The 14,988-nt window shown below is 29.5% G+C and overlaps 1 protein-coding gene across 1 annotated transcript; it reads right to left on the minus strand.

The window, feature by feature from the left end:
* Nucleotides 1–5,557: 5,557 nt before the first annotated feature.
* On the minus strand, nucleotides 5,558–14,988 carry LOC100160123 (twist-like). The gene is given in 3 exon segments (NM_001161952.2): nucleotides 5,558–5,964; nucleotides 11,671–11,991; nucleotides 14,386–14,988. Coding segments are annotated over 3 exon segments (765 nt in total). The 5' UTR covers nucleotides 14,717–14,988; the 3' UTR covers nucleotides 5,558–5,851.

Below are 14,988 nucleotides of genomic sequence, written 5' to 3' on the forward strand. Positions count from 1 at the left end.
TGAATATTCTCATTCATTTTTTATAATAATTGGGGGGAGGGGAATAAAAAAATACGAACATAATATAATATGTTAGAATTGTAATTTTAGTATTTAAAAAAAATTGTTTGTTTGAATTCAAATTTAACACATTCATTACAGTAACCTACTCAATGACGAGGTACACTCGACACATATAGGTAGGTACCATACATTATAGTGGTAATAACCTATATACTTGTTGGCTTTTTAAATTGTATTATATAATATGTAAAATATAGGTAAATAATTATGAAATGTCTATTATAGAGGACCCCTCTTTTACATGTGTTGTATCCATATTACGAAAATACAACATTCTGTGCAAATTGAACGTTTACAATAATCCATTTTAGTATTTTACATTTTTACTCAGTTATTTAAAAAATTAGAGTGAATTGACCAATTATGAAATTTAAAGGTTAGATTATTATTCAGAGCATCTCAGAGGCTTTTATTGATATTTCAATTTTAATCTTTCAATTATATCTAAAATGTACGAAAAAAGTACAGTTTTTATTGTATTGTAAATTGTAATTTAAATATCGATAGAAGCTTCAGAAATTCGCTATGTAGCTGTATGATTGTAATATGGAGACCATACATGCGTTCTCTTAATAATTTTATTATATATTTATATACCTATACTCTATAGTCTACGCCTCTATGGCGTGGCCGTGTGAACAGTCAACATCTGACCATGTCAAAAAAAAACAAAAAAAAATAAAAATTACAAATATAAGTACGTAGGTAGTTAAAAAAATTCAAAATTTTTTTTTTATTGTATCATGTCTAGAAAACATTACTATATACCTAAGTATTTGATGAAAATGGAAAATATCTTCTTGATGATTGAATGTTATAAAACTACTTAAAAGTGTCATATTATGACACAAAAATAAACAAACAATGGCTACGCACATCGCTGTAAAACCATATAACATATTCTTCCCTCTGCTCATTTCCCGCCACTTCTTCCAATATTGAATTATACAGTTTTCCGGTCGTTCACTCTTCCGCTTTACAGGTCCTCGACAACATTCAAACACCTGTTTCTGGGCCGTTCTTGGGGTCTCTTCCCCGATGGTTTACACGTGATATATGCTTCAATAATTGACGTTTCTGTGCTCGCATTGCAATATGACGGTGCCATTTCACTATTTCAGTGTCCTTTGACCTCATGTTCATAGGCGCAAATAGACAAATTATTTTGGGGGGACTAAAGCCCCTCCTATAATATTTTATAAAAATTATATATGCTCAGTACTAATTACTGACTTTTGAACTGGGGGGACTTGGCAGAAATATGGGGGACTTAGTCTCCCCAAGTCCCCACCTATTTGCGCCAATGCTCATGTTCCTATATAAGTAATTATAGTTATTTGACCAATCGTCCTATTGGCTATTGTTAGGATACGATGATACTGACAAGTTGTGACAAGCAGTGACAACGAGGAACCATCTTACTTTTGAGTAGTGAAGATTAATGTATCTTGTTTTCATAAAACGTTTGTATTCTATCCAGAAATTCGTTGATCCAGACCGGTGTAAAATTATCCTGCACCGGGTTAGGTGAACGAATTTCTAGTACATTCTATGCACGATGCTACAAATATATTCGAAGTTATTATAATATCATGTAATTGGGATTGTCCCGGATTAACTTGGTAAATAAATAAATATATAAACATAATATATTATATATATTTCGTAAATTATATAGGTACGAAACTACAAAGACAATAAGGACCAAATATAAAAACCCGCAAACACTGGACATGATCTCGCCATAGTAGAGCGTAGGTATATTAAACGATTATCTTTAATCATTAGGTATACTATACTGTTGTAAATTGTTAGTATATGCTATAGGTAATAAAAATTTTTTTATACAAAATATACAAATAATATGAGATTTTCGTTTTTTTCTCGACCACGATAAACATCAACATAAAGAAAATATATTTATTTTCATATGCGTAATTTAATACTTTATCGTATGTTTTAAATGCTTATAATGATGGTCCCGTTTATAATGAATTATCTCTGCAGTCGAGGATCATATTTTTTCGGTCATGTCATCGGATGAACTCGAGGCAGGCAACATAACCTTTCCTATTCGATTTTTTTCTTCGTCGCTTCCATATCTCGGCACCTATACCTATGTTATACGTATATGTGTATATATACAGGGTGTTTCACCAATCATGTTCACTCCCTTTTTCCCCTTCAGTAATGAATATAACGTTTTATTAAAATATTAATTTTTGGAATTTTCAAGTATATTATATTATATGCTTAAGGACCATATTATTTTCAATAGTTTAAATTTTTTTATATTTTCAGATTTATTACAACGTATACTAAAAATCATAATCCTTTTAAAGCCCTTAAAATAAATTAAAAAAGTTGTAATACATAGGATATAAATATAGATAGTAAAGTATTATTATACTTGGAAAATTCTTATAAAAATCTATCGATACAAATTATCATAGAATATTGATGGATTTATATTAGTTATACCTACTAATACGTTTAAATCATCATAACTCGCATATCTGCCAAACCCATTTTATTATCAATTACCTATATGGGTCTATATATACCCTTGGTACCTACACATTAATAACCAAATTACTCAAAAACTTCTATAATTTAAATGTCGATTTGGATGCATACACATTTTAAAAAAGTTTTAAAAAAGAAGAAGTTTGCTTCGTCACAGGACACTTCTTAATGGCATATAAAAATATTAGGTATTTAAATACATTTATTTAACATAGGTAGGTACAAGTTTGTTTAGAAGTTCCAAAAATCAGAATTTGAATAAATTTATCATTAAATAAAAAACAAACTTAGGTATATTATAGGTTTATTATTTTTCTCCAAAAATGGTAGTATGAATAGTTTAATAGACCCTTAATAGTTTAAGATTTAGGTATAATAATAATCAAAATAAAGTTTATATGAGTGTAGTCAGTCGTGAATACAAGGGCGGGGCTATGGGGGCTGAAGCTTCTGCAGCCTTAGGAACTTTAAATACTTCTATACTAAATGTTAAGAGGACATCACACGGGCATGTAGCAGGGGGGCACGTAGCTGGGGGGCCTGGTTGGGCTTACCCTAATGGTCTAATTTAACTCTTACCTTAGGTCGGCCCACCAACTTTTTTTTAATCCTATCCCTTGATTATGAAAAAATATATTTGATGAATAAGAATCGCAATACGATATCTACCATTATATTTACAATAAAAACTATATTATCTAAATATGAAATACATTTACAGAATTACATTCTGAAAATATTGGCCAGCCCTAAGAATATTTTCTAGCTACAAGCCTAACGCCGTATATACACATATTACATTGTATATGATAGCTGTTTAACACAATAAAACAGCACTCGGACTACTGTAATAGTCGTACAGCTACGAGAACGTACCAGTATCATTTTTTTCTCCGTCTATAACACGTTATATTGTGTCATTTAGTTCCGACCCCTCCGAATTTATCCCGATGTGATTAAATTGTTGAAACATATTGAGGTTTTGTTTACTTGCAGTATTTACTTGTCCGCAATTTGATTTTTACAGATCGAAATATACACCGAATAATAATATGCTGTTTCGGAATAATATGATCAAATCAAAAATGTATGTTGGCATGTTCTCATTCAAAAGTTTAAAAAAAGATATATTACATAATATTGTATTCAATACACTTTATTATGATATCTGCAGCGGTTAATTTATATTATAATAACAGTCACAGCGATCACAATCCGACCGTATAAACCATACTGCTGCTGCAACCCCGGGATATAGACTGGCCCCGGTATATGTCTAATTAGAACCAAATGCCAGCGCGGTCGCCGTGGAGTATCGTCTGAAGCAGTCGTGTTCTCTATACAAGTGATTATGACGTGTATATACGTGAAGGTACGACCGATGATGGCGGTGGACTATACCTATATACACTGTACAGTATCAGTGTATCACAATGTATATATATATATATTATACATGGTAATATGGTATTATATACATTATACTTATATATATATATATAATATTATATCATATGTAAGACTTATATTATACACGAATACGTTGTGGAATGAGAAGAAACGCCGCTGCTGCAGTTAAACAATATGGTTGTAACCGGGGCACACATAAATTTTGGTTCGTATTCTGCTCATTAACCGCATTTAACGATTGCAGCTCCGCAGGCTGCACACACGAGGGACGGACATTGTTTTTAATGATCTTCCAATATTATTATCTTCCCTTTGCATTCGGCCCGTCACCGCTTCAATAATTAACTCACCATGATGGTAAAATATATAATAATAATTTGCCATAATAATATATTGCCAATATATGTGCGTCGTCCATACCTTTAGTCGTAAATCATATACGATTATGTATGTCATGTATATTTCATGTATACATTATAAAGATGTTTTCGTGGGCTCATTTCCGTGTTCCATGTATGAATACGGGATAATGAGGAATACTATATCGTCAATATCCGATTGCAAAATATTAATAGTGTAAAATACGCATTAAACAAATAAAACCACTTCCAGACGCTACGGCTTTCCCGTTTTATACATATATCATATATTAATATGGTATCTTTATCCTGCAGCAACTATAACATATATTATTATGTATACAGAGTGATTCACCAACTATGCTTACCCCCGCGATTTATCATTTAATATATACCTACCTAATGATTTATTCAAATTATGATTTTCGGAATTTATTTAAGAGGTACACCTATAAACTTACTTTTAATGACCTTATTTTCAGTTACCGTTAGATTTTGAATCACATTTAAGGATTGTGGCGATACCGATTTCTTTGTGATTATCTTTTTGTTTTTGTGTTGAAAAAAATAATTGTATTTTTAATTTTTATGCAGATTCTATAAAACATGACTAATGATAATTACAGTATTTCATCGAGTAGAAAATATATACTTACAGTAAAATCGTTGAAATTAATATACAGTACCACATCAATACGTCATTATTATTTGTCGGCTTATTAGTATTACGCATTTACATCGTATTATAAAATCAAATTTAAAACTCAATCTCACATATTATTTATTTTTATACGTAATTTAAATAAAATTATTTTCTTTTCTTTTGCCAATCACCGCATTATTGTTTTTTCAACCATACTTTTATTCATTGGCAGAAGTTTTATTTTGTAAGAAATGGCAGGACGGTGTTGATAAATTTAGCGCTTTCCAGAATCATAAAAGGCCCACAGGAAGTCAACATCATCGGTCACGTCCGGTTTAATATTTTGTCCCCTCCTTCTTCGGATTTTTGTCTACGCATTATACACACGCGAAATGCAATCGATTGATCTGCCCCCAGGAATGGTGAGACGCGAATGTATTTTTAGACACTATTACTAATCTGAAGGCATGTGAACGGCCTCCTCCCACCCGACCACGGTCGCGGACGAGGTTTTGCAGTAATCGAGAAAAAAATTGTCCACATTCGTATAGAAAAATAAACTTAATAAAAAAATATATTTATACACTGGTGGCTTTATGTACATAAAAATAATAATAAAAAATAAAAATCGATAAAAAATATCTTAACGTTTAAAAAGTATAAAAACTAAACATAATTTTAAATTTAATAATATACATAATATAATATATACTAAATAGGTACATATATTATATGTGTGTGTGTGTGTGTGTGTGTATGCAAAACTGCAAAAGGAAATACTTAGTTACATATCAATACTTTTTGATGTACAAACACCCCAACCCTCTTGTTCACTTAAATATTAAAATTATTATTCCTGGTTGACGTTGTTCCATTCGCCTTCCATTCTCCACACACTAAACGCGTAACTGAGTTGTTCATGAGCCACGTAAGTGCAAGATCCAGTACCGGAAGATCCTTGTTCTGAAAAAAATAAAAATAATAATAACATCAATAATAGTACAAATAGAGTACAAATATAAAAATCCAAACATTTAAAATGCATTAAAAAAAATATAACATATTATTTTTAATTTTTACAAATTTTTAGTTATTTTATTTCTATTTAAATACTTCTTTTAGGCTCACGTTTTAACTTATAAACATTAACTTAAATTAAAGTTATCTACAAAAAGTGCTCGACTTTTGGATGATGGGTTGCAAAGGGACTCCGTTGAGTACCTCAAATATTATTTTTATATGGAACGCTCAACGCATGGTACAATGCTACATCTTTATTCTTTACTCTCTTAATAATTTTTTGCATAATGTACGTGATACCAGATATCAATGGCGTATATAGAGGGGGTTACGGGTTCACCACCACCCCCCCCCCCCCCCCACAAAAAAAAAATGTTTTGTAGCTACAACATTTTAATATGGCAATTAATTTATAATATTAAACAGATATATTATTTTTTTAGAATGTTTATTTTATCAATTTCCATATATGATAAAATTTTCAAAATATTTTGATTCATTTTGAGCTGTTTACGCCTTACGAACACTTTCAATTTTAGATTCTGAGTGGAACGATGAATGTATTGATTTTAAAATGATGTATGTTTTTTATTTTTTATTTATTTTTTATTTTTGTGTCTGTGTATATGATTAGTAGTCTAAATAAATGCTTCGATTTTCAACTTCAGTATCTCGTTCGTTGGGAAAGTGAGTCTAATTGGTACTTTTGGGAGGTCAAAATTTAAAATGCCCAATAGATCGAATTTTGACAAAATTTATCAAATTTAAAATTGAATAATTATTTTGTAGTTAAAAATTTATAAAATGTTCAACTTTTATATCTAAGGATTGAAAATTTAAAACAAGATTTTACGTAAGTAGTTAATAATTCTGTTACCAAAAAATCTAAAAATACATAAGTACAGTTTATTTTTATAGTCATTTTAAGTTCAAAATTCAAATTTGGACGAAATTACATATTAAAAAACCTAGAATAACTATTTTAGTTATTTTGTTGTGATTGTATAATATTATTCGTGGGTACCTACTTGAAACTTCTAAAGTATACTATTATATATCTATAATAGTATCACGGTTTGTTGTTGATGTATAACGCGTTATAAGTACAAAATGGATATTGTGATATGAATTATTTGGAATTTATTAGGTCAATTTTTTTTTTAATACCATATAGATAAGTATATAATATGTCTTATACCTAGACTGACATACCGTCTCCGCTCAGAATCGTTTTTCGTATACAATGATATTATATTATTGAATTCAAATTTAACACCATTCATTACAGTGACCCACTCACTTGTAACCTAGTGAACAGCAGAGCGAAACCCACTTTTTTAAGTTGATATGACGTTTACTATAGACTATAAACAGTATGCACAGCATACCATGAATAAAATAATAGAGTAAGAAAAAATTAGAAGTATGAATATATTATTTTTTAATCTTATTACGATATACAACTCAGATTCATAAAGTTTTCAGCATATTCCAAATAAATATTATTTCCATACTTCACATAATATAATATGATTATAATACTATTATAAAATTATTATTATTATTATATTATTATTTACCTATCGAAATTTCCTTTAATTTGGACGTATAAACTGTTTATCTTATCCTAGCTGGTTACATATTATAAACAAACAAAATAACTTAAACGCATTACTGCATTAGTATGTTTATCAGTGAAAATAAATTTCGGATTAATGCCAGATATATCAAGTTTATTTATGCATTGCATTAATTTTAAATCTTTAATATTTAATATTTTTAGTGCTGGTATTAGTAATTTCATATTATTTTAGGGAAACAATTATTTCTTGAAAGAAACTATGTACAGTGAAACACGTCATTTTATTCGTAACGATAATTATAATATTTTTTATCGTACATTATACGAGGTATACCTAGCCTGCGTAGACCTGAATTTTATGTGCAGGTGTCTATCACAGAATTTTCAGGGTCCCTTCTTTATTTAGGCCCTATCCTAAAAAGTCCAGTAAATTATTACGAATGTTCGGGTATTAATAATTTAACTATTTAACTATTTAAATTATTTTATTTTAGTACATTAAATTACATTTTATTTAGTAGCAACGTGTAAAATACGGATTCCTGACCCATGGGCTTTAACTTTAAGAGCCGCAATTAAAAAATGTCAAGAGTAAAGAGGCGCCCAGGCACCATACACCTATAAAGATCTTTATAGGTCTATGCCAGGCACACTTGGCACTCCTCCCTTTCTCTGTGAACGCTAATGGGTAGCCGTGTTCCTACACATAGGTGGTACTGCACGATATTTTAATTCTATATTCGCGTTTAGTAAAATATTTGTAATTTTATAATATGGCTTAGAATAATAATATTTGATGTCAAAAACAGTCAAAACAAATAACAATACATTAATCTATCAAAATATTAAATTATCGTAAATATATATATGTGTATAACAGTATATACTATATTTGACAAATTCAAAAATAAAATTTATGATGCTGTTTGTATTATTAACATAGTATTTACATTTTACATTGTACATATTTATGTTGTTATTATACTTATATAGTTATGTACCTTTTTATATTGGCATATTGCTAATCTATAAGTTCTATAATCTATATATTATTACATATTATATACATACCTACTAAACTCAACTTATAAGTAGCTAGTAGGTATGCATTTATTATATAATAAATATATTAAAATGTTGAATATGTATAATATAGGTACTGCTATTTACTTTTATTATGTTAATAATATTATCAATATTAAATTGATACAATATGTTATTAATCAGATAGGTACATTTGTAATTTATATATAGGTACCTATTAACATATATTATACTAGAAGTACTCGTAGTTTAACAATTGTATATTTTTCTTTTAAATGTTGACGATGAAAAAATTATTTTAACAAAGGTCGAAGTTATATTTAATCCTCATACAGTTGTATATCATATCGTGGATGTTATATATGGATCGAAAAACATGAAGACAATATTTTAGTCTATAGACTACCTACTCCAGTATAATATAAACTCCCTCTAAAAGCCTAAATCGTGTAAAACGTGACTTTTTTCTTGTTTCACAATAATGGACCGCATGCTGTATTTTTTTTCCCTTATTTATTATTATTTTGTAAATCGGTTGTGACAGTGCAGGGACGTTTCCGAAACAGATAATCCTATTGAATAACAACTATACACTATTATACACATGAATGTTGAACTTGAATACTATATACCCTCGCAGATTAAACCCTAAGCGCAATAACCTAAGAGAATACCCAAACGTATATAATTGTGGACTTATTGAAAAGTGAAATGACAAACTACATCCGTAACACAATCAAAATAGTAATTACAATAAAATTTAAAAACAATGGTAAGTACTGGCGTTGTACCTATATCGTATACTATTGTAAAATTATTATATATTAGTATAATATATTCATTACGTACCTATTCGCCATAAACTATAAACAGTGTATATATAAACAATTCAAAAGATGTAAGTAATATATCTCATTCCCTGAACGTGCTCTTAAGCTTTATCATAATATTATAAAAATAATAGAAAACTGTTAAATCATAATCTATATTTATATGTCTTGATATTACATGAGTTGTAAAATAATTATTTTAATATTGTTAATACTTATTATGTAGAACAATTAATTTAAAAAAAAAATAGATCATTATCTTGAATTAGTTCACTTATTATTTATATAGCGTACCTACCTAGGTAAACTACACTCAATAGTTTAGAAAATGTAGAATTGTTTTTTTTTTTTTGATAGTAAATATTCGAAAATTGAATAGGTATAATAGGTATATCACAGTGTTACTCGATAAAATAATCGTGTTTAACTAGGTAGGTTAACATTATATTATATATTATACTGTACAGTATGTAGTTGTACTTATATATATTATGCACCTTTATTATTATTTAAGCCAGAAATCAATATAATTTAATCTTCGCCAAATAACACTTTTGTTACGTCCAAATATAAGAAATTATAGTTTTTTCTGATTTTATACTCGAAAAAGTTAATGAATGTTCGATTCTGTAAAACAACTTTAAAATTGCGATAGACAGACTGCAGTTAATAGTATACTAATTATTAATAATACTATCAAAAAATTACATTTTTTCTGAAATACCTATATTATAAGCATCCAAAACAAATTTCCAACATGTAATTAATATTCAGGTTATTATCGTTCTTTTGTTTTTTTTTATTCATATATAATTATTGTAAGATTTTGTGATTTTTGTTTGCAAAAGAATAATACACATATCAGTAAAACTAAACAAATGTACCTATAATTTATTCCAATACATATTCCCTTCATAACTGAAATTATATCGCACAACCACCTGTATAGAGAACCTCGCATCCAAGAACGTCCACAGGGGGGGGGGGGCAAGTAGGGGCAGTTGTCCCCTTGGATTTTTCTGGGTTGATTATCATAAATATTATTGTTGATTATTGATGATGTTCTAAAAAAACTTAAAAATGCCCTAAGAATTTTAAATAGTGCATTAAATTATTTTTATTTTTAATATTAAAGATATAAATTCTAAAATGAAATCGGTATAAATTATAATAGGTATACATTTTAAACTTTTAAACGATTATATAACAGTTTTACAGACAGAAATTTTGGAAACATTTGAACAACCTACTTATTTAATCTGAAAGTTAATTTTTTTTTTCTATACCTATAGGTTTAGACTTTAGATCATATATTTATTATAAAAATCATGTAAAAACATGTGTGCATTTTAAAATAAAATTTAAAATAGTCAACAAATTCAATGAGGTATATTATAAAATGAGTATCGCATAGCTAGATTTGGAAAACAATCCAAAGTGCATCGTAATCCTAATCTTAATCATCACCGCTGTAATATAAAATATCGCAAAAATACTTTTTTTAAATTAAAAATAAAAACATTTTTTTTTTTTTTTTTTTGTTACAGAGTGATTTTTTTTACACTCGATTATGAACGTCAGAACTAAGAACATTGCTTTTATAGATTATGATATGTAGTGTTGTGACCAAGTGAAACACTATAGTAGAAATTGCAGTTTTTACTTTTTTGATAAAAAAATTAAATGTTCACAGATGGGATAGGTGCATACCTACAATAGTTTCAACTTTTCAAGTTTGTGGTATCAATGACTGAATAAACTATAATTATTTAATTTTCTAAATTTCCTAAAATTATAAAATCAACAGTAACATTTTATTTATTAAAAAAAAAATGCTTTTGATAAATAAAAATTACATAACAATTAATTAAAATGAATGCTGTAATATTAAGTTTAACTAACTATCTGCGTATAATTCATAAATGTTTTCACATTCCTTGTCTATATAAAAGAAAATATGTCACAAAAATACTTTATAATTAATAGGATAGTAAGACAAAAAATGTTAAAGAAAATATTTTGCCTTCCCCTTGACGAATTACTGTGGACGCCCTTGCTCACATCCCTGTTTAAAGTCTCTGGGGTGGTAGGCTCTTAAATATATCCGCTTGCCACAGTTTATGTTTAATAAATATATTCTACCACATATTATGGTAGATATAATAATATTATATAAAGCAGTAAAACACTTACCGATGGAGTGCTGAGAATCTGAGTCTGTGTGTCCTACCATAGGAACTTCATCCGTGTTGGCTTTGTGCAACACTTGGTACAGGAAATCAATGTATCGCGTGGCCAACTTCAACGTTTGGATTTTCGATAGTTTGTCAGAAGGCAGCGTAGGTATGATCTTCCGGAGAGATGCAAACGCTTCGTTTAGACTCTGTGTCCGCTGTCGTTCCCGTACATTGGCCATCACCCGTTGGCTTTGCATCTCTTCTGGGGTCTGCGGAGATCGTCTCCTTGATTTCAACGGCGTTTGGATTTCTTTCGATCTGGACGACCGTTTCTTTCCTTTAATATGAAATATTCCTGGTTAACATATTATGTAGGTATTGATCTACATTGCACTCTTAAGAGTACATGCTGCATCTAACAGCAGTGTGGTGAAAATATGGAGTAAATTAATCCAGTATAAATTATAATAATACGTGCACTGTCGCCATTCTGAGTTTTGTAACTATTTTCCGTCTGCAATAGTGCAGTAGTACGTGTATAGTTTATCAGCTATAAATTATATAACCGGCCACACTGACCGTTTTGAGAAAATGTTTCCATTGTTTTACTGTGGCAATTTCAGAATTATATACTTAAAGTTATAGTTTAATTAAACTATTTATGAAGCTGCAGAGTATATTATTTATGCATTTAAGTACTTACCTAATACCTATATACAGAAAATTGTTAATTCTAATTATTTAAATGATTTCATTTTTTATACGTGAAGCATAAAGGATTAATAATCCATTGAAAACCATTGTTTAAAACAAAACATAATATCCAGTAATTTTTTTTTTAGTTGTTACTTTTTTGTACTTCATTTTTTTGGTTTATAATTAATTTTGACGCCTTAATTACTCATATTATATATTTTTGCAGATAATAGCTATTTTCACAATTAACTTCAAATCGACGGCTGACATACCTACAGTTCGCATTCTGTAATGAATTGTATATTTATTATTTTCATACAATATTATTATGTGCTTTGTGTTTGATGCCAACTTAAATAATACAAATGCAAGTAACAAATAAAAACAAAGTTACTGGAAAAGAAATAATTTAAAGAAATATTATCAAACTCATAATAATAATTATTAATTACAAATAGGTATTATGTTTTGCTTTATACAATTAATACATATAATGTACGTTTTAATGCAGGTATATTATATAATATATGATGTATCTAATATATATATATATATATACATATATATAACTGCAATCGGAAATACTTAATAGTTTGGGTGTATGTGCGATATGTTATGATTTAGAATTTATATTTTGTTTTGATTATTTTACTATAATAGTATTAGGTATAATTCTGTGATCTATAATAATATGCATGACAGATTTGATTTTAATAATGTTAAATTATATTATACGTATGCAAATAGTTGTAGAATCTTATACGGTAAACTGAAATTAGATATAAGAGATAACAGGAGTCATAGGCGTAGCGTGATTAATTTTTCTGGGGGGGCTATAGCCTTTTTTTGTGGTATGTCGGAACTTCTTGTGAATTGCTTCGCAATATGGGCTATAATGATTCGGGGATACAGAACATAATGTTCTACAAATATAACTATAGAAAAATGTAAAGGAAAAAATATAAAAAGGATTAAAGAAGCCCATTTTAAAGTAAAATATAAATAAATAATATTAAATATACCATACATCATATTATTATTATCAAATACATGTACCTATTTGAATTAAATATAAAAAAAAACATTTTAAACTGGAAATTATTAGTATTGTATAAGGTTTAAACGCCTCCTTTTTTGGGAAAATATATTAAGAACATCTTCAGGATTAATAATATTAGCTAAGTCCCTTTCAATATGAAGTAACAATATATTTTCAAATCTATCGTTATAGTCATAGAATTTCTAAGCCATGTTTTTATTTTCTAAAATAATAGAAAATGTTTTCAGTTCTCACATACACAGGGGGCTAAAAAGATTTCCGGGGGACTTAATATAATTCTGGGGGGCTATAGTCCTTTTAGTCCCCACCATTCTACATTTCTATGCCTATGACGGGAGTAATAAATGTCTGTCCCTTATTTATTCATTATGAGATTCTATAAAGTAATAGTGCGATATACCTACAAGATCTATAAGACCTTTGTAGATAAGGCGTATACATGCAAAGCTACCTATACAAATAAATGTTTTTTCTTTAACGTATAATACTTTAAACGCATCGTCTAAATGTTTAAAACTATATAAATATTATAGTAATTAGTAACAATACATATATATTTAAACGGCTGTTGGGTTGGCAAAATAATAAACGCGGTTAATATAATTTGTAGTAAATATTTCGAGAAAAGTATTAGGTACTGCCATAGGGCTGACTGTTTTGAGAAATTGTACAATGAAATTTAGTTTTGACGTTGCTACCAAATTTCAAAATCACGTATATAATATATATATATACGGTCGAGTCGCGATAACTTGAAGTTGAAGGGGGATAAAAATTCACTTTGAGATATCTAACTAATTTATTGGGGAATTATTTTCTATGGGAATAAAAGACAATTCGAGTTGTAAAGTTTTTCGAGTTATCGAGGTTCGAGTTATCGCGACTAGGCTGTATATAAATTTATATCCATTGTACCTATGAGGTACTCATATATATATATAGTTGTTTGTATAGTATGTATAAAAGTATAAGTACCCTTTTTCGGTTCCACCGTGTCGTGTTCCAGGCCGGGTGAACTGCTGCTACCACCGCCGCCACCGCCTCCGATATCGCCGCAGCCGTCTCCGCCACCGCCGCAGCTGAGGTCTCCACCGATTCCGATTCCACCGCCACCGCTACCGCCGCCGACAACCCCGCAAACATCGTCATCGTACTCAGACTTGACTACCACAGATCCGTAGTCACTGTACGGGTACACGATGGGTGCGTTGGTGAACTGCTGCAAATCTTGCGGTGTATGCCAGGTGTACGGCGACATGAGGTAATCGCCGTTGGGCTTATACACCGAGTCCGAGTCCATCATCATGGTGAGTCCACGTATATGTATGGTACCTAGGTATACTACACCGCGGAAATCGACTCTAGTGCGCGCAATCTATATAGATAAGTCGAAATTATAAAGCGATGAAGATCCAAAAGACGGTTATTATTATAACGCGCGGGACATCAGCGCAGATGACGTGTGCTGTGTCCGGAGGATAACGTATGTATATGACATGCGTGTGATTATATTATATCTAGTAAACTCCCGAAGGGACTGCAGCAGTCAACGACGACGACGACGACTATATTATAACT

This window comes from Acyrthosiphon pisum, chromosome A3, assembly GCF_005508785.2.
Source record: "Acyrthosiphon pisum isolate AL4f chromosome A3, pea_aphid_22Mar2018_4r6ur, whole genome shotgun sequence".
NCBI lineage: Eukaryota > Metazoa > Arthropoda > Insecta > Hemiptera > Aphididae > Acyrthosiphon > Acyrthosiphon pisum.